Here is a 22,847-nt window from a genome sequence, read left to right as displayed (position 1 = left end):
GCCCAAACTTCCTCAGAGATGAGGAGAAATAAACCTCTGGAGAGCCTCAACCCTTGCACCCCAACAATGACTCATCTCAGACCCACAGCTGCCTCTCCATCAGTGCTGCTCTTTGGCTGCTCTCGTGTCAGCCTCACATTCTGTGGGCAAAACCTCTTCTCCCTTTTAAACATGGCTGTGTTTGGTGTCGCACTGGCTGCAAACCAGGGCCATGCTCCAATGTCATGAGTTGTGCCCAGTTAATGGCTGAGACACAAGCCTTAGATATGCACTGAGATACTCCAATTTCCCATTTCCTCCCTATTCATGGAGATAAACAGCATTGATAGTGCTCATTTTGGGCACATTCTTGGTCTGGTGTGCACATAACCAAATCCATGGGAGGTGATAATCCCCTGTGCTGCTACTGTGCAGATCACCCATGTTAAACATCTGACTGCCTCCCATGTAGGAGACAGAGAAATGATCACATTCATTCACCTCCATAACCAAGGGCACCTTCTTCAACTCCTTTCCATTAAAACAACATCACCTACTCAGTAATAACCTTCCCTAAGAAATTCTTCACTTCCCCTGTGGGTCACAGCCTGTTCCTGGCAGGGGCAGCAGGAGCACCCCAGGCTGCCACACAGTGTCCCAGGTCCTGTTCTTGATGTCCCCAGGCACAGCAGAGCTGCCATGTCCAGCCTGTTCCACCCCACACAGGGGAGAGGGGACATCAGATCCTACTCCCTGCCAGTGGCTGGATGGGAGCTCTGCACCAGATGCAACTTGCTCCATTTCATTTTTCACACGGACATCTCTGCATTGAAAGTTCAATCAAGGTTCAACAAACAGCTTTCCCTGAACCCAGGAGGCCCAAATAATTTAATCCACAGACCCTCCATCACTGTGCTCCTGTCCCAGGCAAAGGCAAACCTTGGGGCAGGCGGGTACAGCCCTGTGTAAGAGCACACAAGGAGGGGAGGAACATCCCTGCAGTACCCAAGGATCCACTGCTCCCACCTTCCACAACACTGTGACTGGGACCAACACACTGCCCTGACCTTCCCCAAGACCCTCCAAAAGAGCCAGAGGAGGAGCTTTGGGCTAAAAAAAAAACCCACTTCCATTATTTCTTTAGCCAGAAGATGCCCTTCCTCAAATCCTGCTATGTCTGCAGCGCTCCGGCAGCTGCAGAGGCAAAAATCCCTCCTGGAAGCAAAGCACGTGCCTCCCTCTGCTATTTTCTCTCATTTTGCCCTTTTTATCAGCCAAGTTGGAATGAAACTTTAAACCCTGCTCAAATCCCGTTAGCTGCTATCTGGGTAACTCTATCACCTTTATCTTCCCGGGGCTCTCCCAGGGTACGTTTCAATTCCAAGCCACCGCTCAGGCTGACACAAGGTGCTGATTCTTAATTAGCAGCCGCTGACCTTGGCTTTGCTTGATTCTCTTTCCTGTCACTTTCCCAACATACTAATTATCTCAGGAACACTGAGTTTTACAGCGTCTCTTAGCCAAGTGTTTGCTTTTCCTCCTCTTGTCAGCTGAGCACTGGCTGCTGAGTCCTGCAAACCCAGGGCCAAGTGGGAGCCAGAGTTAATGTGAATTTGGGTGACTTGGGCTGATCTACAGAATTCACTAGAATATAAAACAAGGCAAGATTCCATGGCAGGACTCAACACAAAGCCAGAAAAGATCCCCTGGAAATCTCTGCTGCTGTTTTTATTCCCTATGGAGCATCTGCAGCTCAGCAGCTGGGAAAAGGACCCCTTGTCTCCAAAGTGGAAAGGAAAGCTGCTAAAGTCCCAGAGAATTCCATGATGGCACAGCAGCCAAAGCTGAGCAGTAACACTGCAGAATGTGGCCTTGCAACTGAGCAGGGAAGGAGGGGGGAGCCAGGACACCCAGCAGCATCCCAGGGGTCAGGATCCTCCCTGTCCCTGCAGGTCTGGGCTGCAGGAGCTGCCCTGGGATGTGCCAGGGGTCAAAATTGCCCCAGGCAGCATCCCTGGGTGAGTTCCTCTGCAGGGACTGCCCTGGGCAGCTCCAGGAGCCCTGGCAAGGGTCACTTCCCAGGACATCCTGGTGTCCCTGGCCCTGCCACTGGCCAGACCTTCACTTCCCCCCTCCACGGAAAAGCCACATCGGCTCTGGATCACACTTCTGCTATCTCTGCCCTAAGTACTCCAGCAGCCAGCACTCAGAAGACACAAATGGAATGCAAATACTTGTGGAATCCCTCCGGGGGCCTCACTCACCCACATACAAGGTCCTGAATAAAATGCAATAACTAAAGCCAATAAAACTCCCTGTTTCTGAGCAGCAGAGATCAGCAGGGGGTTGTTTTCAGTTAGGGCCCCTGGCAATGGAAGAAAATAAGATGCTTTATTTCATTACATCAGAGTTGAGAGGGGAAGGAAGAGGTCTACAGTCAAAATTAAGGGCTGTGGCAGTGTTCTTCAGGCTTGTTCCCATGCTTATTTTAAGGCTTTTTGCTTCAGACTGGACAGATCTGAACCTGTACGACCCCAGTTGCTGCACATATGCTGATAAAGAAGAGCAATTCATAAATAAATAACTTTAGAGCATGACAGCACAAGGCTGCACTGGTCTCCACTTTGCACATAAAGCACCCTGTGCTATTCCAAGGCAGCTACTCCCTGGCAGGGCTGTGGTGGGGGCAGGAGCACTGCCAAGGGAGCCAACAAGGAACACAAGCCTTGTAGGACGTGTCCTCTCCAAACCCAGGAAGGATTCTGCCCTTGGCCAGCCCAGCCTCTCTGGGATGTGTCCAGAGCTGGAGCACGGGGGTGCCCAGAGCTGAGGAGCCCCAGGGCCCTGCAGTGCCCGGGGTGGTCACACAAGCCCTGGGCTGGAGCTGATCACTCCTGCTATTGGAACCGACTGATGGGCAGATTGACTTGGAAATAATAAGGTTCTCCAAATCACAAGCCTGATTAATAGGATTGACTTAACCTTAAGAGGATTGAATTGATAAAGGTAATAAGATTATTGCTTATTTCAAAGACAAGCTCAGAGTCCAGCTGGGCCCTTATGCAAAGGTGAAAACCACCAGTGGCCGGTAGGGCTGCAGGTTTCAGGTGCAGGAGCACTGGGACTCACCCACGGGGGAGGGAACGGCGGCCCAGGAGGCTGAGGAGGAGGGAAAGGAGAGCGGCAGAGGGGCAGCAGCTGGGTCTGGACAGATGGGGTGAAACTGAGGAGCCCAGCCCCAAGTCCTCGACTCTTCCATCACACAGCTCCTCTGAGGATCTGCTCCAGACACTCCTCTGCCAGGAAACAGAGCAAGGTTCCCTCCTTCGAACCCTGGAGCTCATCCCATGGCACTTTGGGCCCTTTCTAATTCTCCTTGGGCAAAGGTGAATGGCAATGTGAGGGTTAACTCCCAGCGATCTGTGTCCATCCCCTTGCTCAGGGAAATGAGCAAACCTGAGGGATACAACACGAACACACTGAGCGACCTCTCCTGTCCCTGCCTGAGCCCTGAGCCGGCCCTGGCTCTGCCACTGGAACGTGGGGTTCCAGCAGATCCACACGGGGGGAGCAGCTACATCTGCTCAGCTGAGGCCCATCCTCGCAGCACAAACAAACAGGGACACATGTTTATTCCTCACTCCATTCCCAGCACCATAAATATTTATTTCCAGTGAGCAGCTGGTTAGTTAGAGCTTTGTCTAATGCTGGGTTTGATCTACCAGTGCTCTGGACAGGAGAAGTTTTTTGTTTATTTATGGTCATAAACTGAGCTCTGAGAGCTCTAAGACAGCCCTGAAACAAATCTAAGCATGGAAATATTCCGGAAGCATCAAAAGTCCTTTGGGAAGGATGCAGCCACCTACCCACAACCACATCACAGGGGCCACACCAAGCCCTGTAAGGCAGAACTGAGCACTCCTGGTAACTCCAACCCTGGCAGCAGAACTGCTTTATGACTTTGTGTCTTTTGTCTGCGGGTTGCAAAATACATGAATACCATTGGGCATCTCAACATCCTTACAGGGAACAAACACTGCATCAGTGCTCTCACCAGGAAGGTGAAAACAGGTAACAAGTGACTGAGCTGAGAGGCCACATCTCTGCTTCAACCACCAAATATCCCTCTTTCATATCCCTCTTTCAGCCTTTCTTGCCATAAGAGACAAGGGACATCTTGTGTGTGCCAAGAGCTGATAATGTCTGTCAGATTTTCCAGCGGGCTGGGGCAGCTCCCTCCCCCCTGAGTGGCTGCACTCAGAGCCTTATCAAAACCTCTGCCCCTCCCTCCCCTCCACCCACTGCCCTGGCAGCTGCTCAGGGCTTTCCAGGTGTGCCCCGTGCACACCAACCCAGCGCTGCAGGGATGAAGTTCTGCCCTTTCCCACACAGAGATCAAGGGAAGCACGGACTTTGACTCCAGAGGGGACTCTCCTTTCATGCTCCACTTTTTAGCCTATTGTGATACAGCTGCAGCCCAGGAAGAAGCAGAGATTTAGGGAAAAAAAAAATTCAGCTACAGCCCTTGTCCCTCTTCCACCTGCAGCCCCAGGTGTTGCTGCCCCCCTGGCAGGAGGGACTCTGGGTTCAGCAGCTCCAGGTAACCACGCCTGGCTGGCAGGGTGTCCCTCGGTGGCCGTGGGTAGGGGTGGCCCTGCCTCTCCAGGGACACTGGGACCTGGCTGTGTCTGGCACGTGGCACCGTCACCCCCCTCCCGTGGCACCTCTCCTGCCCCAGCTCCGGGCAGACACGGCCCCATCCCGGCCTCATTAAGGGATTACCCCGTATTTACAGCAAATCGCTGCAGGAAAACACGGCCCGAAACAGCCCAACAGCAATTAGCTGCTAACGAGTCTTCCAAGATAATCTACTGGACACTTGTGTCACAGTCCGGCCCTAATTGCTGCTTTAGCCCAGCTACAGCAGCCAAGAGCCACAAAACCCCTTTATCAGAGAAATCAATCAGTGGCTGCCGATGGCCACGGCCGCAGGGCAGGGGGGATTTTGCAGGGCTCACTGGGAAGGCTCCCGGTGATGCACAAGGATGAGGAACCCACCTCTAGCCCGGGCAGGCTTCTGAGAGTCACCAGGGGACAGAGGCCTGGAGAAGGGGGGGTCCCTGCCCTGCTGTCCCTCACTCAGGGGTCAGGGTGCTGGGGCAGCCAGGGGAGCTCTCCTGAGGGGTACTGGGGTGCACTCACATCCCCCAGGCAGGGCTTTCTTCTCTCATTCATTATTTTTCTACCTTTCTGCTGCTCTTCCCTCTCCCTGCTTGTCCAGCCCAGGATGCAGCACCTGGTTCCCATGCTCCAATAACTCCTGTTGCTCTGACAGCTCCCCAACCCCTGCGCTAATGCTGATGGCAGATGACAGGCAGCGAAAGCAGAAGCTCCATTTTAGGGAAAAAGTCATCAACTCTGTTTACTGTTTGCTGTGTCCCCTGTATAAAGCCTCTGGGATCTCAAGCACTGATGCAGACACATGTCTGGAAACACACTTGCTCCCTCTGGAGCCTCTCCAGTACCGAGAGGCAGAGGAAAAAGGTTGGAGCAGTGACAACCACTCTCAGCCATGCCCACACATGATCCATGGTGATTAAGACTGGGATGACACTTGAAGCCTTTTGCACCAGAACCGTGTAAACTGTGGACAGGGTCTTGCATGGCAATGTTATTCCCACAAAGCTCTGGCATTAGAGCTGCAGGAGCCACAGTGAGGGGCAGCAGAGCTCTGGGTGCCAGCACGAGGCAGGGCTGTGCCCAGGAACCCTGGGCTGACAGCTCTGGAGCCCTGGACAAGGAGTGGGCAGAGACACCAAGCACAGCTCCTGTGGAGCCACAGCCTTACTCCCCACAGGTCCCTCCCTGCACTCCTGGGATCAGGAGGCTTTAGCAGGGCTATTTTCTCTGCTGCTGCAGCAGCAGGCCCCCAGCTCCCAATCCTCTCAGCGAGCTTTGCCTGCCTTGAACCAGATGAGGAAGCCAAGGCACTTCTCTGTCTGACAGATGGCAACTCACCCTAATCCACGAGCCCAGCCACGGGCCCGGCAGCAGCAGCAGCTGCCAAGGAAGCAGAGCCTTGTGACTGCCCCTCAGGTGAGGAGCTCACCACGTCTCCTCAGCACTGAGAAAGCTCTGGACATCTTGCCCTTCCCCAGCTCTCCCCTGCAGAGTGCAGGGAGATGGTGACACTAAACCAGCGATGCTTTAACTCCTGCAGCCCTGACATGGGCACTGCTGCTGTGTCTGTGCCAGGCCACAGGGATGGAGGATGCTCTGCAGTGGGGTCACTCCCTGCCCTGTGTGCTGGGCACCCCAGCTCTGCCCACCCTGCCTGCTCCCTCATGGATCACAACCAGGAGTAACTCCCACTCTCTGCCTCCTCCTGGTCTGCTTCTCCCCCAGACCTGGCAGTGCATTCCCAGCCACGAAGGAAGCTCAAAGTGATCCACAAAGGCTGAACTTCCAACCATGTGCAAGTTGGTGGCATCAACCTCCAATGAGCACTGCCATGGGAGCACCCCTGGACCCCCTTCCAAAAGCAATAGGGTGGACCCTGAAGACCAAGAGCTGGTTCAGAGACAAGCATGCCTGCAGGCACTTTGGTCTGGAATTCTGGAGAGGCTGCTCCCTCCGTTCAGCTGCACTGTGCAGAGTGCTCAGCACAGAGGGAGCAGAGCATGGAACCCAGGAACACCCAGCACACACAGGCTGCACAGCTCAGGCCAGCACTGCTTACATTCCACCCTGGAAAATTGCCTTCTTGCTTACTTTCACAACTGTGCCTGTTTATACAGAAAGAGCCTGGCCCCTGAGCCTCCAGAAGGAGAAGAGTGAAGCAAAGTGGCTCAGTTGGTGTCTCGTGGTCCCACCAACCTCTCTGCTAATTAAGCAACTTGTGCTGTGTGTGCTACCAACTGGTTTGCAATCAAAAGGAAAACAGAGCACATTAAGGATGGCCCGAAGCCCAGCTGATGAGTTTTCCCAACCCAACCCCAGAGTCTGCTCTGACAGTGCCAGGGGGGACACCACAGGTGGCAGGGGGGACACCACAGGTGGCAGGGGTCCTACCTTGGCCTTGCCCGTGCTCTGCAGGATGTGCACCAGCGCTGACGCCATCTCCTCCTTGTTCTTGACGCTCAGCGAGGGCTCCAGCACCGAGCACAGCACCATGTAGTTGTTGGTGATGTACTCAGCAAACTCCTTGTACATCTCCATGGGGAGGATGCTCATGCTCTGGTAGCGGGATTTGATGCGGATCATGGGCCCTGGGGACTTGCCCTTGCCAGGGTTGGGGCTCACCACTGGGTACCATTTCTCCACAAACTGCCGGCCTGTCACCGAGCTCACCGGGATGTTCACCTGCCCAATGAAGTTGGTCTTGTCCTTCTTCTTCTTCTTGTCAGTCTCTTTGTATAAGTGCACAGTAATGTTTTTGAGCGATGGGAGGTTATTAAATTCAAAGTGCTCCCCCCAAAAGACGTTATCAGTTTTCAATTTACACGTAGTTCGTGCATAAAGAACGTCATCCAGGCATAATTCACACAAGTACTTTTTCTTAGCTGGCAGGTCCTTGGCTTCAATAATCCATAACTTTAACATATTCTCTACCCTTCTGCTGTTGTCCTGTAAAAAAGAGGTGGAAAAAAAAAGGTCAATAAAAAAACCTCACAAAGCCAAGAACAACAAAACTGGAGATATGAATTAATTATTTCGGATGTGCTAAATGAGCGGAGGCTTAATTACACTTTATTTTAAGGAAATACTGGCTCTCAAGAATTTGCATAATAACACTACTTATGTTAATTTTCCAAAATATCATCGTGCTCTCCATGTCTGTTGGTGCCAATTAATATAAGGAACAAGGAAGATAAAACCCCTCCAAATCATAAATGTACCATTTCCCATTCCCTGCCAAGAGGGCCTCTGAAGAATCTGAAAGAACCTCACTGGTCCTGAATGGTTTGTGCAAAGCAGAAGCTGTTACAGGTATTTCACAGCCTCCTCTCTTTTCAGTAGAGCTGCCTTACAGCAGCACTGAGTTCATGATATTTCCTGTAACACAGCAACACAAGGGGACCTGAATGCACACCCAGGGATCACCTCATCCACCAAAGGCAGGGAAAAACCTGTTTGTAAAACCTCACCATATTTTAGGGCAGAAGTCCAGAGCACCCAAGTTAAACACTGAGAGGAATCATGGGAGAGGGCATCCCATGGGAGAATCAAGACAATTCGGAGACAGAAATCTGCCTTGGATATCTTTTAAACAATACCAGAGCCAAGAATACCGTGGATCTTTCAGAGCTCCCTCGTGATGCTGACCTCATCCTGGAAGAACATCCAGGGGTATTTGCTGCAGGAGTGACTCCAAAGATAAAGCACTGGCAGCTGCACCACTGCTGGGATTCTGCAAACCCTGTTTTGTTTGGAAACCCCTCACTGAAACAGCAGCCACGGCTTTCTCTGCTCAGCCCAGGAGTCTGGGCAGGAACATTTCTGCTGCAAGTCCACAATGGGGTACTGTAGGTTCAGGAAGTACACACAGGAACTGCACAAGAACACTGAATTCCTGACAGAAATTCAAGCTGGACACTGAGAGTGTATTGTCTGTGAACTCAAACAAAGATGGAAAGTCAGCCATCAGTTACTGCAGGTTTTGAGATGCTGGAAACACTTCCAAATGGATTTCCACTCAACACTGCACCTTGAAGCCATAGTGACAGCCCAGCCCAGCTTGCATTCCCAGGAGTTCTCTCATGCTAAGTGTGACCACACAAACCTTACAGAGCCCTCTCAGGTCAGATCACCAGGAAAAGCCCTGGGAAAGTACTGGAGCAACTGAACTTCACTGGAGCAACATGCTGCCAGAGGCAGAAGGCCACTTCTCCCCTCCACTGCTCACACTCTGATATTACAGGAAATCTTTTATTCTGACATTTGGCACTGTGCTGGGAACAACAAACCCTGAGACTGAGGGCCCCTTCAGAACCCAGCAGGCCTGGACTGAATTAGTGTGCACAGCCAGGAGTTCACAGGATCCCATCATTTCTGTCTTCTCTGACCAGCAGAAGAAGACTTGGTTGAACTCATCAGCTGTGGAATCCTGCATTAATCCTGACCAATCTTCACAGCCAACTCCAGCACAGCAGGGAAGAAACAGCTGTACATTTTATTTTAGGATGTACTTAGTCTTAGTGGGCCATAAAAATGCATATTGGGTGTCCCTGTGCTCTGGTGAAGAGAAGGATTTGTTCCTGTAAATCCCAGGGGAAGACTTTGCACCTCGACTGGCTGGAGAAGGGAAAGCTGCATTCCACTGCCACCTCTGAAAATGGGGACATCTGAGCTCCCCCATGACTAAAGCAGGAGCTGTGTCAGGAGCTGACATGTGAACTCCTCAGGCTGTTCAGCCTGGTGCCTTTGCTGGCAGCTACCTGACATCTGTCCCAAGGCTTCTGGGAGGTGACAGCCCCATGGAAGTGGCAAGGACCATCAGTAACAGCAGCACTGAAGATTCATCTGATCAATTCTTAGCAAGAGCTGAAGCAGCATGTGCTGAGAAGAGAGGGGAAGGAATAATTGGTGCTTGTCTGTAAATATAATTGTGGAAGAAAGCAATATGGAAAAAGGCTGACCCCGAGCTCCACTTACTCACTCCAATGACAATACATCCCCTGCTGCTCCCTGCACTGGGCTATAGGATGTAACAACTGGGGACTGAACTAGAGCAGAGGCAGCTCCTCCCAGGCCCTACCTTGTTGGGGTGCACGGCACGCCGCAGGTTCTCCATCCATTTATCTCGCTCTGCTGCCGAACGACACGAGAAGCATTTACTTCCTGATGAAGTCGTCACCTACAGGGAAAGGAACAGGATTATGTCCTGACCAGCACACTGCAGAGTGTGGCTGGGGAGAGAGGGGGGCTTAGGAAAGATGCTACTGGATTTTATTTTGTTTTTTAAGTGAACAGCTTTACCCAAGCATGAAGCAACAGCCCCTAAGGCTGGTGGAAAAACAGGACAACTCTGTATGTCACAGAAATAATCATAGAAGCAAACTCCAATTACTTCTCCCCTTCCACACCAGAAAACACTAGATAATGGGCCCCATGCATGTGATGCTTTAAACCACCAAGTTCCACAACTGAGGGAGTGCAAATCCTCAGATGAACTAAAGATAAATTGGAACTCTGAGTGGTTATTTGGCATTCCTCCAGGCTCAGCCCAAAGCCTGTGACAGTAACAACCCATTCCTTGTTCCCAGCAGAACACTGCCTCAAAAAGCCTGCTTTCCCACCTTCCCCCTTGGTGTCCTGTGGCTCCTGGAGCCCTTGCTGTGAAGACCATGGGGACAGGTGTGCACAGCCCCTCCTGGCCATGGCCCAGCTGGGGCACTCAGAGCTCACAGCACCCATCCCCAGCTGGGGAGAACCAGGGGGGCTTCCCAACCTGGACATGGCTGGAAGTGCTGCTGAGCCCTCCTCTCACCTCTCATGCTTCCAGATCAAGGGATTTTCTGCAGTATTTCTGTGACTTTCTCTGGCCATTGGGAGTTCATAGCCAGGGTTTAAGAAACACACTCACAGCAGTGACATTTCCAGTGGTGCAAGTGCCCCTTATTCCTCATCACACTCCTGCTATCCCAAGGAAAGCCAATCCTGCTGAGCCCATGGAAGCACCACTGTCTGGCAGCCCAGAATGACAGGCACCAAATTTCCTTCCTATGCCCCCATGTCAAACTTCCTTGGCATCAAAGCCAACAGCTCCCTGCACCTGCTCCTCACACACAGATATTCCCCAAGCTGCCACCTCCTACACTCGAGCTGCTCCTGGCCACCAGGAAGGTGGCTCCAGCTCTCTGCCCTTTGCATTTCTCTTGCCCAGCAATATTCAGCATGTACAGCTCTGCTGGGAGGCTGAATGGACCTGGCTGGTACTTTAAATAACTCCCCTCTGAGCTTCATTTCCGCCAGTCTCAACCTGCAGAGTTATTTGTGAGTGCTTTATCATCTCCCAGTGTTTGTGTTTACACACTGTGCACTGGGTTATCAGCTTCTGGGAGACACAATCTCCTTTAATTTCATGTATCTCCCAGAAGCCCAACCTGTTCTTACAGCAGAGCTGGCACTTGCTAAGATTTGTCATTAGCAAACCTCCATGATAAGTTGAGCACATCCCCTCCTTTGAACACAGACCAGGGCAGAATGAGGAGAGGCTGTTCTGTCTTTACACAAAAACACAAAGAATCTTCCAACCCTTGGTATTCCAGAGGCTTTCTCCTTCCTTTTCAGAGAGGAATTCTTCCAGTCCTTGCACCCTTTTATATTCTGCCTGTAAAATACATTCAGCTGAGCACTCCAGCTCTCCTGGAGTTCCAAGAACAGACTCCATACCAGCAGGCCCAGCAGTGTCACCTTTCCAGCCTCCATTCACACTCAGAGCATTTCCAGCTTATCCAGAATCTCCCATGACAAACCCCCCTGCCCCATCTCCTCTCCACTGCTGCTGATGCTCCTTTCACCTCCATCCTTGAGCCTTCCCAACAGAGCTCTGCTGGCACACAGGACTGTCACTGTGTTCTCTTGCCACACTTAGGTAAACACATGCATTATCATGGCCAAATTCCTTATTCTATTTTAAACCAATTATAAATTAATCTTTCAAAACCTAAAAAAACTGTAACTGTCATACTGAAGTGAGAGAAGGGGAAAATTGTGTGTCAGATATGAAATGTGTCTTGGTCTGATGGGAGTTGAAGATCACATCTACCATGTGTGACCAAAAATCTAATTTCCCCCAGATTTGTAATCAGATCCCAGCTTTGAGTTCTGACTTAAATATCATATGGCATTAATGATCTTTATGAGATATTAATTAACTTTATAAAGAGAGTATTCTGGTCTCATCAAGATTTTGGATATACTGGAATGCTGTTAATGTACAGGACAAACTCAATTAATAAAACTCATTAATTCCTGAAATGTTACTTTTCCTATTCATTATCCCCAGTCCTTGGATGGACAATCTGTCCAGATAAAATCTTGTCTTTTCAAGACAGTCCTGAGGTACAGGGTGGCTTCACTTGAGGGGCCATGCATGGAGTACCAGGGGATGCTAACTGAGCACTGAGGGTGCTTCACTCCTGTCCAGGGGATTTTCCAAGGCTCACTCAGGGCTCAGCTGCACCCCTGGCCCTGCAGCTGCTCCAGGCATGAAGGGCCACGCGAGCAATGGCCAACGTTTGCACAGCTGGATCCAATTTACTGCTGCTAAATTTAGCTCCACTAAATTCTCCCTTGCTGAGCAAGGCCAGGATGAGGCAACAAGCTCAGCTGTATTGGAGCAATCAGAGTTTGTCTTTCACTCAGCTGTGTCCTGGGACGGTTCATGCACGACTGTGCAAGGGGACAAGGCTTTGGTCTGCCAAGACCTAAGAGAGCCCCTCAGCCCTAATGGCCCTGCCTGGCCCAGGGCCTCCAAAATCCAGGGCCAGGAACAGGCTCTGGGAGCCTGGGCTCTGAGCCTCTGCTCCTGGCTGAGATGCCCACTGTATATTTAGCACACGCAGCACGTGCAGTGGCACGGGATGATTTGCTGACTGAGGAGTCTTGCAAGGAGAAAGAAGATGATGCTGAGTAATTTAAAAAAAAAATCAATGAAGGAAACAAGTAAATACTGACTGCCAAGTACTCAGCAAGTGAGAAAAAAGCAAGTTTCACAAAACTAAGTAAGCAGAAAAAGCCAAATGCAGCCTGTGGAAAAGCCCTGCCCTGGTACTGATTGTGCTCCCTGGCAGAGCTGAGGGGAGCAGGGCTGAGCACGTCTGAATGCAGGGTGGTGGGGACAGAAGGGAGGAACAATTCCCTGCACCTTCATCCACCAGCTGCCTCCCAAGGAGCCACTTGGTTGTTTTCCACTGCAGATGGCTCTGGCACCTCTCGCTTTTGTCTCCGTCTGGGTGTGCTGCCAGTTCCTCTCCAAGCTGCTCTGCTCCATCTGCAGCCGTGTCAGATCCTCCTGGCCCGTTCCCCGGGGGAGGAGCTGTGTCAGGTGAGCACCGATGGCCCCAGGCCAGCTGGGGATGGACCAGCTCTGGGCACTGTCCCTGCCTGGCCACCAGAAGGTGAAGGGTTGAGCAGGGCTGGCAGTGCCCAGCAGGAGCCTCAGTGCCCAGTTGGGGACACCGGCCCTGCCTGGCCCCAACACTTCTCCCGAGGGAGCAGCTCCACAACAGCCTCAAGGGGCAGGGATGAGGCACCACCACCAACTGCAGCACCTTCCCCACCCACTGCACAGAAAATGAGCTCCCCTCATCCCTGGTCCTTCTCACCTGGCATTTCTTGGCCAGGGCTGCTTCTCCAGGACATCCCCTGAGCTCCGTGGTGTCCCCCAGTGCTGTGGGCTGTAGTCACTGCCTGGCCCCCAGCTGGGATCCCAGACTGCAAACTCACTCCAGTGCTGACCTCACTGCCACTTCCAGAGGCTCTCAGGAGCCACCAGACCAGGGCATTGACACAAAGTGCCATTTAGCTCTCACCTCGGTGCCTCCTGCTGGAGCTTGTTGGTGAGCAGCCACCAGTGACAAATCAATGTCCCTGTTGTTTCCTGGCATTCTTCCTCTCCTCTGCAGGGTTTGCAGAACAGCAATTAACACGTTCTTTTTTTACAGTGTGACTTCTCTTTATCCAACTCATTTAACCCCAAAATTTTCTTCCTCCTTCCAAGTGCTTGGCTTGTATAACTTTCCTCTCACTCAACTTTCTACAAGTTCTGTTCATATCCCTTCCTCTCCTCTTGTGGGCTGAACAGAATTGGTAAACAACTCTTATATTATGGATGTCACATCTATTTTCCATCTAGCTTCATTTTATCTTTCTTGAGTGGAATGTAATAGAGGACACATAATTTACAAAACTGTTCCCCTCCTGACCCATTGCACTTGCTCAATTCCACAAAGAATGAACAGCAATGCAAAATTTATACTTCAGCCAACAGAGTTTATGTTTGAGGCTATTCTTTTGTAAGACTGTTTTCATGTTATATTTTAAGAAATAGATCTTTTAACTCACTCATTTCAAAATGTGCTGATTTCAGTAAAGAAAAATGTCTTTATCTTTCCAGTCTGATTCCTCTGAACACTGGCATGTATTCTCATCCAGCACTGCCCATCCAAGGACAGCCTGCAGCCCCATCACCCCTACAGCACAATCCAAATACAGCTACACCATTTATCTGCTTCTCTGTGTCCAAGCACAAACAGGTGTTACCTGCTCTTCACAGAAACACAAATATCCAGTGCCTTATTACTGTAAGAAAACCATTTCCCAGTTCTGTACCCTGCCACTGCCATAAGCAATAATACTTTGCCATCCACAATTCAGGACAAATGATTCCCAAGATATCCTGTACTGAATTATCCAGCTACAGCCTGGGTTGTACGTGTCCTCCTCCCTCCTGCTAGCACAGACCTTACCACATGCCATAACAGATGTCAAAGGAATCTGAAATGCTCACAGATTTTTCTATTTACCCAAACAAGGGAAGCTTCAGTTTTCTAGACAAAGTCCTCCACACTCCCACTGACAGCAGCAGGCTGGCTCTGTGACCACATGCAATGTCTCTGGGAGCCCTGAGTAGGGATTAGCACTTCCCAGTATCTGTATGAACATAAACTGTAGGGGCATAAACAAATTCATGCTCTGCTGATACACAGCCCTAAGCAGTGCAGCACCTGTGCCAGCAGCTCTGCTTTACAAGGAGCTCATTGCTCTGATTGTGTGGATATGATCCTCCTTGGAAAGATGGGAGCAATTTTCTGCCTATGAAATGGTCTCTGTGCAGCAATTCTGAGCAGCAATGTTTGGAAACAGCCAGGCCCCAGATGCCAGCCCACACCTGGCTCCCCAGAACAGCCCCAGCACGGCTCCTTACCTCAAAGCAGTAGTCCTGTCCCAGGATGCTACTGTGGACTGGCTTGATGACCACCTCCTCCTCCATGCTGAGATCCAGAGCCTCAACAGCACTACTGGGACTGAGCAGGGACTCGTGGGAGCGCGACTCCTTCAGCCTCGGCATTAGATGGGATCTGGAGGAACACAGAACAGTGTCAGAGGATGCTCTCCTTCCCAGAGAACCCTGCCAGCAACATCTGCTAGCAACAACTGCACAATATTCCTGGGAATGTTCTGCCATGAAATAACCGAGGGCCCTGAAGAACAAGGCTTGTTACACTGTCCCATTTGTAATTTCTACTCTAAAGGTTCTGTAACAGGCAGTATGAGCAATAAAACAGTTTTTCCCAACTCCAATGCAGTCAGGAGTCAATTCTTTAGAGGTTTGCACACTGTGGGGTCTCTGAACAACTGAATCAAACTCTGAATAGCCACCACACCTGCTGAGGGAGCCTTCCCAGGTGTGGGGTGCAGCAGTGGGGATGCACTGGAGGCCAGCTGGCTGCAGCACCTGCTGCTCTCTCAGCAGCACCACCAGGTCTACAGCTCAGGTGCTGAGCTCTGGTGGTGCCAGAACCTCACCAGAACAGCCACATCTGGACGTGCACTCTGTCACCAACAGCCCTTGGGCTCGTGAGCTCTCTCTGATTGTCACACACACCCCTGGGATGGGGACAGTGTGGAAAATGAGGCTGTGATAGCCCTATGGATTGATCTAAATGCTCTGGAGTCCCACTGGCAGCATTTAGCAGCGGGGAGCCCACAGACAGTGAGCAGAGCACCATTTTTGAGACAGCCAATACAATCAATGGTGCTGTAACTCTTAAAGCAAAACCAGAGAGCTCAAGGGCAAGGAAAAAAAAAAAAAAAAAAAAGAAAGATAGTTAAGTACTCCCAGGGAAAACACAGCAAACCCATGAAGTGGTAAGGGAAAAAATAACTTGAGTGCAAAGGGAGCAGCTGCCTTCTCTATAGCCTGCACCACATCAGATGTTCCTAGGCCAGAGCTCTGATCCTGGTAACTCTGACCTTCAAAACCTCTGGCAAGCACTTGGGGGCTCCCAAAGAGACCAAATGTCCCTGCCACAAAGGGGCTGTGACGCCTTCTCCAAAGGCACGGAAGGACAGCAAGAAGGGGAGTTTGTGATATTCTCAGCATGGTCTTTCATGGGTCAAACAACAATGCTCCCAGTATGCTCCCAGCTTGCTCTGGTGTGTGTGCTGGGTTCTGTTGTTCTCCAGAATGAAGCTGACCAAAACAGAGAAATGTCAACAGTGCATGCAAAATTCATCGCTTGCAGTGAATCACACACCAGGCTGGATGCAGAAAACAGCCCAAGGAGATCCTCAGATGAACAGCAGCAGCAGATAAACAGGTGCTTCTCTAGATTTGCCATTAAGATTCAGGCCATGCACAAGCCCCAGGTGATAATGGAACTGCCTGTGGCTGTTCCCTGCCTGAGCTGCTCCATGGACAGCTCTGAGTGCCAGGGCCACCTCCTCCCCAGGGCCACCAGCCTGGGACACGCTGCCCGAGGGCTCTGGGACACCCGGGGTGCTCCCTGCACCTGCCAGGGCACCAGCCAGGACAGCTGTGGTGACACCACTGCAACATCTGCACAGCAGCCACCAGCACAGCCTTTCTGAGGGGACAGCCTGCAGCCCCCCGTGCTGAAAGCCCTGCTGGGGTCGGCCCAGTCCTGGGCTGCATCAGAAGCCCTAAGGCTCCCCATGCCATTAGCCATTCTCTCAGCTGCCCACTCACCCCACAGCTCTGTGGTGAGTAAATTGATCTTTAGGAACCCAGCACAGTCATTTCCCAGTACTTTGTGGCAATTTTACACTATCTTCAGAGAAAAGGGTCCCTATCCTTTTCCTCTGAATGATACTGTAAATGAACTCTAATACAGGCAGACAGATCAAGTTACCTCTGGATGCTGAGTGCAGAACTAATATCTAGGAGCTCAAGAACTGACAGTACAGACTTCTCACCCGGCCCAGATAAGCCCAGAATCAAGGCATTTCTGGTAAATCTTATTTCCATATTTTACAGATGAAATTAGAAAAGGTAAATAACCAAGTTGAGACTTGCATTCTTGTGTACACAAATATAAATACTGATAAAATAAACCACAACTCAGTACATCACTGAGTTGCATCGCCTCATGCTGGCCTAAGAATTTTTGTAAAAAATGGAAACAAAACAAGTCTACTTTTCATTTAAAATGACTGCAGCTGGATGGCCCCGGGTGGGAGTGCAGATGTGCTATTTGAAGGATTACCAAGGGGGAGTTTCTCAGGACACACTATGCTCCCACCAGATTCAGCAAATGTGTGTTTATCTCCCTCCACACTCTGCCAAATGCCTCTGGGAATCCTAAAATGAAGGGGACTTTTTCAGGGAGTTATTTGTCAGGTCCTCTCCTCAGCAGGACCTGCTCCCACGATGTCAGTCCCTCCCCCTGGCCGCTGGGATCCAGCCCAGGTCAGCAGCAGACACATTCCTCACCAGATGCTGCTCTGTGCAGGGGAGTGCTGCAGGTCTCCAACCAGCCCTAAAACCCAGCATCTGTCTGTGTACCAAGGGCTAAGTGGGGAGATGTCATTAATTAGAGCTGTGGCAATCTCAGCAGCAGGGATGAGGATCTCTCTGCCAGAGCAGTCCTGGCAGGGCAGGACGAGCAGAGCCCCCCTCCCAGGGCTCTGTCCCACCCCTGCCTCCCAAGGGCACATGGTCCTTTCACTTTAATCCCTGTTCCAGGGCAGAGAGCACTTGTGTCCCTTAGTGACATGGCACTGTGGCAGGAGCCCATTTACTGGAGAACATTTGCCAGTCAAACATTTGCCAGTCCCCATCGCTGCTCCCACAGACTTCCCCTCGTACCAGCAGTAGAGAAAGGCCACAGGCTGCTCTCCTGAGCCTGAGAGCAGCACCCACAGCGACAGGGACACCTGAGCCCTGCAGACCTGTGCTGGCCATTGGCCCCCCCAAACAGGCAAACACACCTGAACACCATCTGCTGACAGTGAACACACCTCCAGGAGACAGAGGCACCTTGCTTACATCCATCCCCCTACCACCCCTGTGCAGATGCTGCCTGTGGGGCTGTCCTGTCTCCTGCTCCAGTAACTCGCTGTGTACTCCAGGTCCTGTCCTGGTTTACGTCAGCTGATCCAATTCCAATCCTACACCTTTGTTTTAATAGCTGGGAACGGCCAGCTGCCCAGAGCCATCTCACAACAGGAACCCTCTTTCCAAACAGCACATTCAGTTCTTTTTGCCACGGGCCTTTTTTAAATCCCTTTTTACTTGCCTAAAGTTCAGTTGAAATGAAGGGGGGAGGAAAAAAATCTCATAAAAGACCACATTAGTTCTAAAGAGAAATAACATTACCGCTACCGGCACTGACCTGGCGAGTCCTGCGGAGCAGCACCAGTCTCTGGTTATTAAAGAAAGAGCTCTGCTGCCCGAGAGCAACCAGAGAGGATTGTTGTGCTAAATAATAAAAGTCATAAAACATTACCATGTGAAGGGATGTATCCCCTCTGCCTGTGCCCTCCACAGCCACTTGAGTGTCACCAAATCCAACCAGGACCACGTGGACTGCAGGGAAGACTCGTGAAAACAAGGATGGAGAAGCAATCCATCCTCTCCTCACCCAACTCCAGGGCTGGGTTTTGAGCAATGGAGGCAGCAAACAGTGCTGCAAAGAGGCAACTCTGTCAGTCCTCATTTCAGAGCCTCACCTGCCTGAAACCACCCGGCTGCTGCTCCTGTGGTTTTATGATGAAAACGTTCCTGATTATTTCTGAGAGACAGAAACAAACAGAGAACCTGGTGGGTGGCTGCACAGGGATGGAGCAGACACAAAACACTGAAGCAAAGAGGGGGAAAAATGAAGAACCTCTCTTAAATCTCCTACTGTTCTGCTCTGAGAACATGAGCAGATTGGGGAATTCTGAAGGAAGTCCAGGCCCTCAGCTGAAGAAGCCCCACTGGCACCAGCTGCAGAGCTGGCAGTGCATGCTTCCCCATGTCAGAAGGATTTGATCTCCCAAATTATGTTTGACTCTGTGGCACTTCTCCTGGCCAGGGAAGATTCTCTGAGTGCAGCTTTTGGAGGCTGACAGTTCTTTTGTGTGCCCAGCTGGGTGCAGGTTCTCTAGGGCAGCCCTGGTCCCCTCCCCTGCACTCGCCCGCTGCAGGGGTCCCAAGCACAGCAGAACAGATCCACACCCAGCACAGACAGAATCTAAATCTGTCTCCAGCCCGGGGATTAGGGGTTTGTTATGACTGAGAACAAAGTGCACAACTCCAGTAAATTGATTTGCAACATCAGATGGGAGAAGGATTTTAGCAGTCGCAGATGGGGTAAATCCCCCGCCATGCCCTGCCCTGTGCCACAGCCTCTCTGCTGCCGGCTCACTCCGGGGCTATGCTCTGCAGGGCCCCACTGCTCTCCTCTGCTTCCCACTCTCCTGCACAGCAGCTCTGCTCTCCCCAGGGCTCAGCAGCGCCTGTGCGACCGCCCCGCCGGGGCCAGCTTCCCACTGACCTCCCACCACCGCTGGGAGTTCACATCCCTTCCTCCCCTGCGCCTCATCCTGCTTCAATGTAACAAATAAATATGAAAGCGCTGTTATGGGAATATCCACCACCAACAGCACACAAGAGAACTCGCAGGCTTCCAGAAGATGAAGAATGTTATTTTTTCCTGCAGAAGAGGACGTGGGGATGAAGTCTCAGCATGCAGCAGCACACCCTTCTCCATGTTCTGCTGCCCTGAACTTTCTCCTGCCGTTCCCAGAACCCCAGCTGCTGATCTCGGCCTGGGAAACTCTGCTCAGCATACTCAGGATGGGAACCTGGCGTTACAGGTTGCCCTCACTAGTGCAACACCTTCCCTGAGCAACACAAAGGACATGTAATTAAACTTATTAATGCCTGCCCTTGTTTTCAGACTGTTCTCAGTTTCAACTGGCAGCAGGATTAATTACATTCAGAAGGACTCTGTCAGCTCGTACCAGATTCCAAACGTTGTTTTTGCCAGAGCAAACCTGAAGGATGATTTTAACCTGTGACATTCACCTGAGCATGGATATTTGTTTAACAACGTGCCACTGCAAAGTTTGTCGGGGCAGCCTGCAAGCCCAGCACAGGACACCGATGGCATTTGTGATGTGCAAGAGGAGAGGGCATCGGGAGGAAAAAAGCATCAGAAGCAGGATGCAAAAGGTGACCTGAATTTCAATCATCAAAAATATTTCCAAGGAGCCTCTTTCCCATAAGCAGAATGACATCAACACGACACTTTCAACAGAAATCAATGCTTATATTAAAAAACACTTTTACCACATCAGCCTAAACCAGCCTAAATAGTGCCAGATCTGGGGACATCAGATGTAACCAGCAGTGACAGATCCACCACTCCAATCTGGAGCCCGAGCCACAGCACAGCCCCGGAACAAGTCATTTCCACAGCCTCTGGAGCGAGCAGGGACCGCAGGGCCCCAACAACCACCGGGGGCACGTCCATGGCAGCAGAAGCAAAACCGGGACGCAGGGACCGAGCCGGAGCCCCCTGCTCCCTGCCAGCACCCACGGCAGAACCCCGGGGTGCTCCCAGCTGCACCCCACAATCACCACCTTCCACGGGGGGAGCAGGGCGGGGATAAAGGGGTTGATTTTTATCACCTAAATTTTGCGTAACGTCAGTCTGGAGGCGGAATCTGGACAAGGCGGCAAAGGCGAGGCAGGATGTGTCCTCCTGGACCAAGCAGACGGAAATGGAGCCGCAAGGCCCATCTCCAGAGCGCGGCTGCCGAGCCCGGGCGCGGATGATGAAACGCCGCCCAGGATGGAAACAAACCGCGAACGCGGGGAACGAGGGACGGAGCGCGGCCGCACATCCCCGGGCCGGGCCGGGAGCGGCTGTCAGCGCCGGTCCCACCAGCGCGGCGGCCTCCGCGCCCCGGCCCCGCTGCGCTGCCGCCGCCCCCGGCCCGCCCCGGCCCCGGCCCGCCCGGCCCCGCCGCGGCCGCTCCGCTCCGGGCGCGGTGCGGGAGCCGCCGGTCGGGGCGCGGGGCCGGGCGCGGAGTTGGCGCTGCCCGCGCAGCCCGGGCACGGCCGCCAGCCCCGCACTCACCCGCAGGGCCCGGCCCCCGCCGCGCCGCCGCCGCCGCCGCGCCGCCGCCCCGCTCGGGCTGGGCCATGCCGCGCTCCCGCCGCCGCCACCGCGGGCGGGGACCCCCGGCCCCGCCGCCCCCGGCCCCCGCCCCGGGCCGGCCCCGCCGCCGCTCCGCCCCGCCGCGGCCCATTGGCTGCGCTGTAGCTGGGCAGAGCGCCCCGGGCCCGCCGCCCCCGGAGCGCGGGCTCACCATGGGGGGCAGCGGGTGCGTTTCGCTTTCCGCCGCGGCCCGGAGCACCGAGCACCCCCTCGGCTCCCGCCGCCGCCGCCGCCGCCCAGCAGCGCCCGTGCCCCGCGGTCCCCGAGCCGCTCACCCTTCGCCTCATGCCGCCTCTCCCGCCCGTCGCCCTCATTCTGTTGTGATAAACCGGGGTGCAGCGCAGCTCTTCGGGAGCCCGAGTCGTGCGGCGGCTGCCGCCGGCCCCGCCGCGTCCCCCGGCCCGGCACCGGGAGGGGAGGGACGGCGCCGCCCGCCTGTCCCTGCCCTCGGCCGCGCACCGCATTCCTTTCCCGTTTGGGAGAGCCGAGTCACTGACCTTTGCAGCAGCGCGATCCACAGCAGGGAGTAGCGCCTGCAGCAGCAGCCGGCGGCCCCTGCGTGAGCCATGGTCCGCACCCCGCACGGAGCGCGCCCGCATCGGCGCCGAGTTCACCGGGGCGCTCCGGGCCGGGCTCCTCGGCGGGGGCCGGGGGCACGGGGCTCAGGCCCGGGCGGCCTCACGGAACGCGGGGCCCGGGGTAGCAGGTGAGCGGCAAAGGAGATGTGAGGCAGCGGAGAGGAGACGGAAAGGCTGCGCGGCATGGTCCCACTGTCCCGACTGCCACCATCCTCAGCCAGCCCACGCCGACACGTTCCCAGAGCCAGACTGCTGCTGTCATCCTGGCGTATTCAAATGCCTCCATTACTCATCAAGAACAAAGTAGGACTATCTAGTAAATGAAAAACCACCACATGGCACTGTCCTCTGCCTCTTATTGACGGCTGCTTCCTCTTCCACTTTTCAAAGGCTACTGTCCATGTCTGCAGCAAAGCACAAATCCTGCAGCTCATGCAAGGCAGCTCCGGATCAGCGGAGAAAGCCGACACCTGGGCTGCAAACGCTCGTCAGCTTTGGAGGGGCAAACACCAACAGCGATAAACATCCCCAGGTGACAGGAATAGTCGAGGTTCCTCCAGAGCACAGGAGAAGGAAGCAGGTCTCAGGGTAGGAGGTCACAGGAGCAGGTCCTGCCCGAGGCAGCAGGCACAAGTCTCGCCTCCTCCTGGGACACACAAGCCGGATTCCCAGACAGACCATTCCTCCAGCCAGCGCCACCGTGCACGGCACTGACAAACCAGTCAAAATTCGCAGGTTCTCTGCCCAGTTCCAACACTAACTCTCTGCACAGCCTCCCCTACGTGCCTCTCCTCCTCAGCCAGAGAGGTGGCCATGACCCTCTCACTGCCAAAGCATCCAGAAAACATGAAGCAGCATTATTACTGGGCTTAGCTAACAAGGAGTGCGGTCACCTAAGGCCAGTGGGGTCCCTTCTTCCTTCCACAGCAAACTGGTCCCCAGTGTGTGCCGGGGACAATGGCACCAGCTCATCAGCCACGCTGGCAGGACAACACCCCAGTCTCTGCCTGTCCCACCTTCCCTCCTTAGTGGAGGACATGCAGACCCCCTTTCCCTTGAAGTCTGCAAACAGCGCTCTGGATTTAGCACATTTTGCCTCATTTTTGCCTCC

The 22,847-nt window shown here is 53.1% G+C and overlaps 1 protein-coding gene across 11 annotated transcripts in view; it reads right to left on the bottom strand.

Annotated features, from left to right (window-relative positions):
• The window catches only part of DAB2IP (DAB2 interacting protein), a 156,874-nt gene that overhangs the window by 22,628 nt on the left and 111,399 nt on the right, over positions 1 to 22,847 (bottom strand). For 7 of the 11 annotated variants that reach the window (XM_071454441.1, XM_071454436.1, XM_071454443.1 and 4 more), the window contains 3 exons: positions 14,912 to 15,065; positions 9,737 to 9,835; positions 7,051 to 7,605 (listed from right to left, as the gene is read on the bottom strand). In XM_071454441.1, the coding sequence (XP_071310542.1) occupies positions 7,051 to 7,605; positions 9,737 to 9,835; positions 14,912 to 15,065 (808 nt within the window). Of the gene's footprint in view, positions 1 to 7,050; positions 7,606 to 9,736; positions 9,836 to 14,911; positions 15,066 to 20,626; positions 20,652 to 21,077; positions 21,185 to 21,433; positions 21,572 to 21,655; positions 21,679 to 22,847 lie in introns of those variants that run through there. The other 4 variants (XM_071454444.1, XM_071454446.1, XM_071454445.1 and 1 more) reach the window with 4 other exon arrangements.

Source organism: Agelaius tricolor, unplaced genomic scaffold (assembly GCF_023055355.1).
Source record: "Agelaius tricolor isolate 1412-34295 unplaced genomic scaffold, bAgeTri1.0.p SCAF_38, whole genome shotgun sequence".
Taxonomy (NCBI): domain Eukaryota; kingdom Metazoa; phylum Chordata; class Aves; order Passeriformes; family Icteridae; genus Agelaius; species Agelaius tricolor.
Note: the sequence above shows the minus strand (reverse complement) of the source record. Positions and strands in the feature narration are given on the sequence as shown.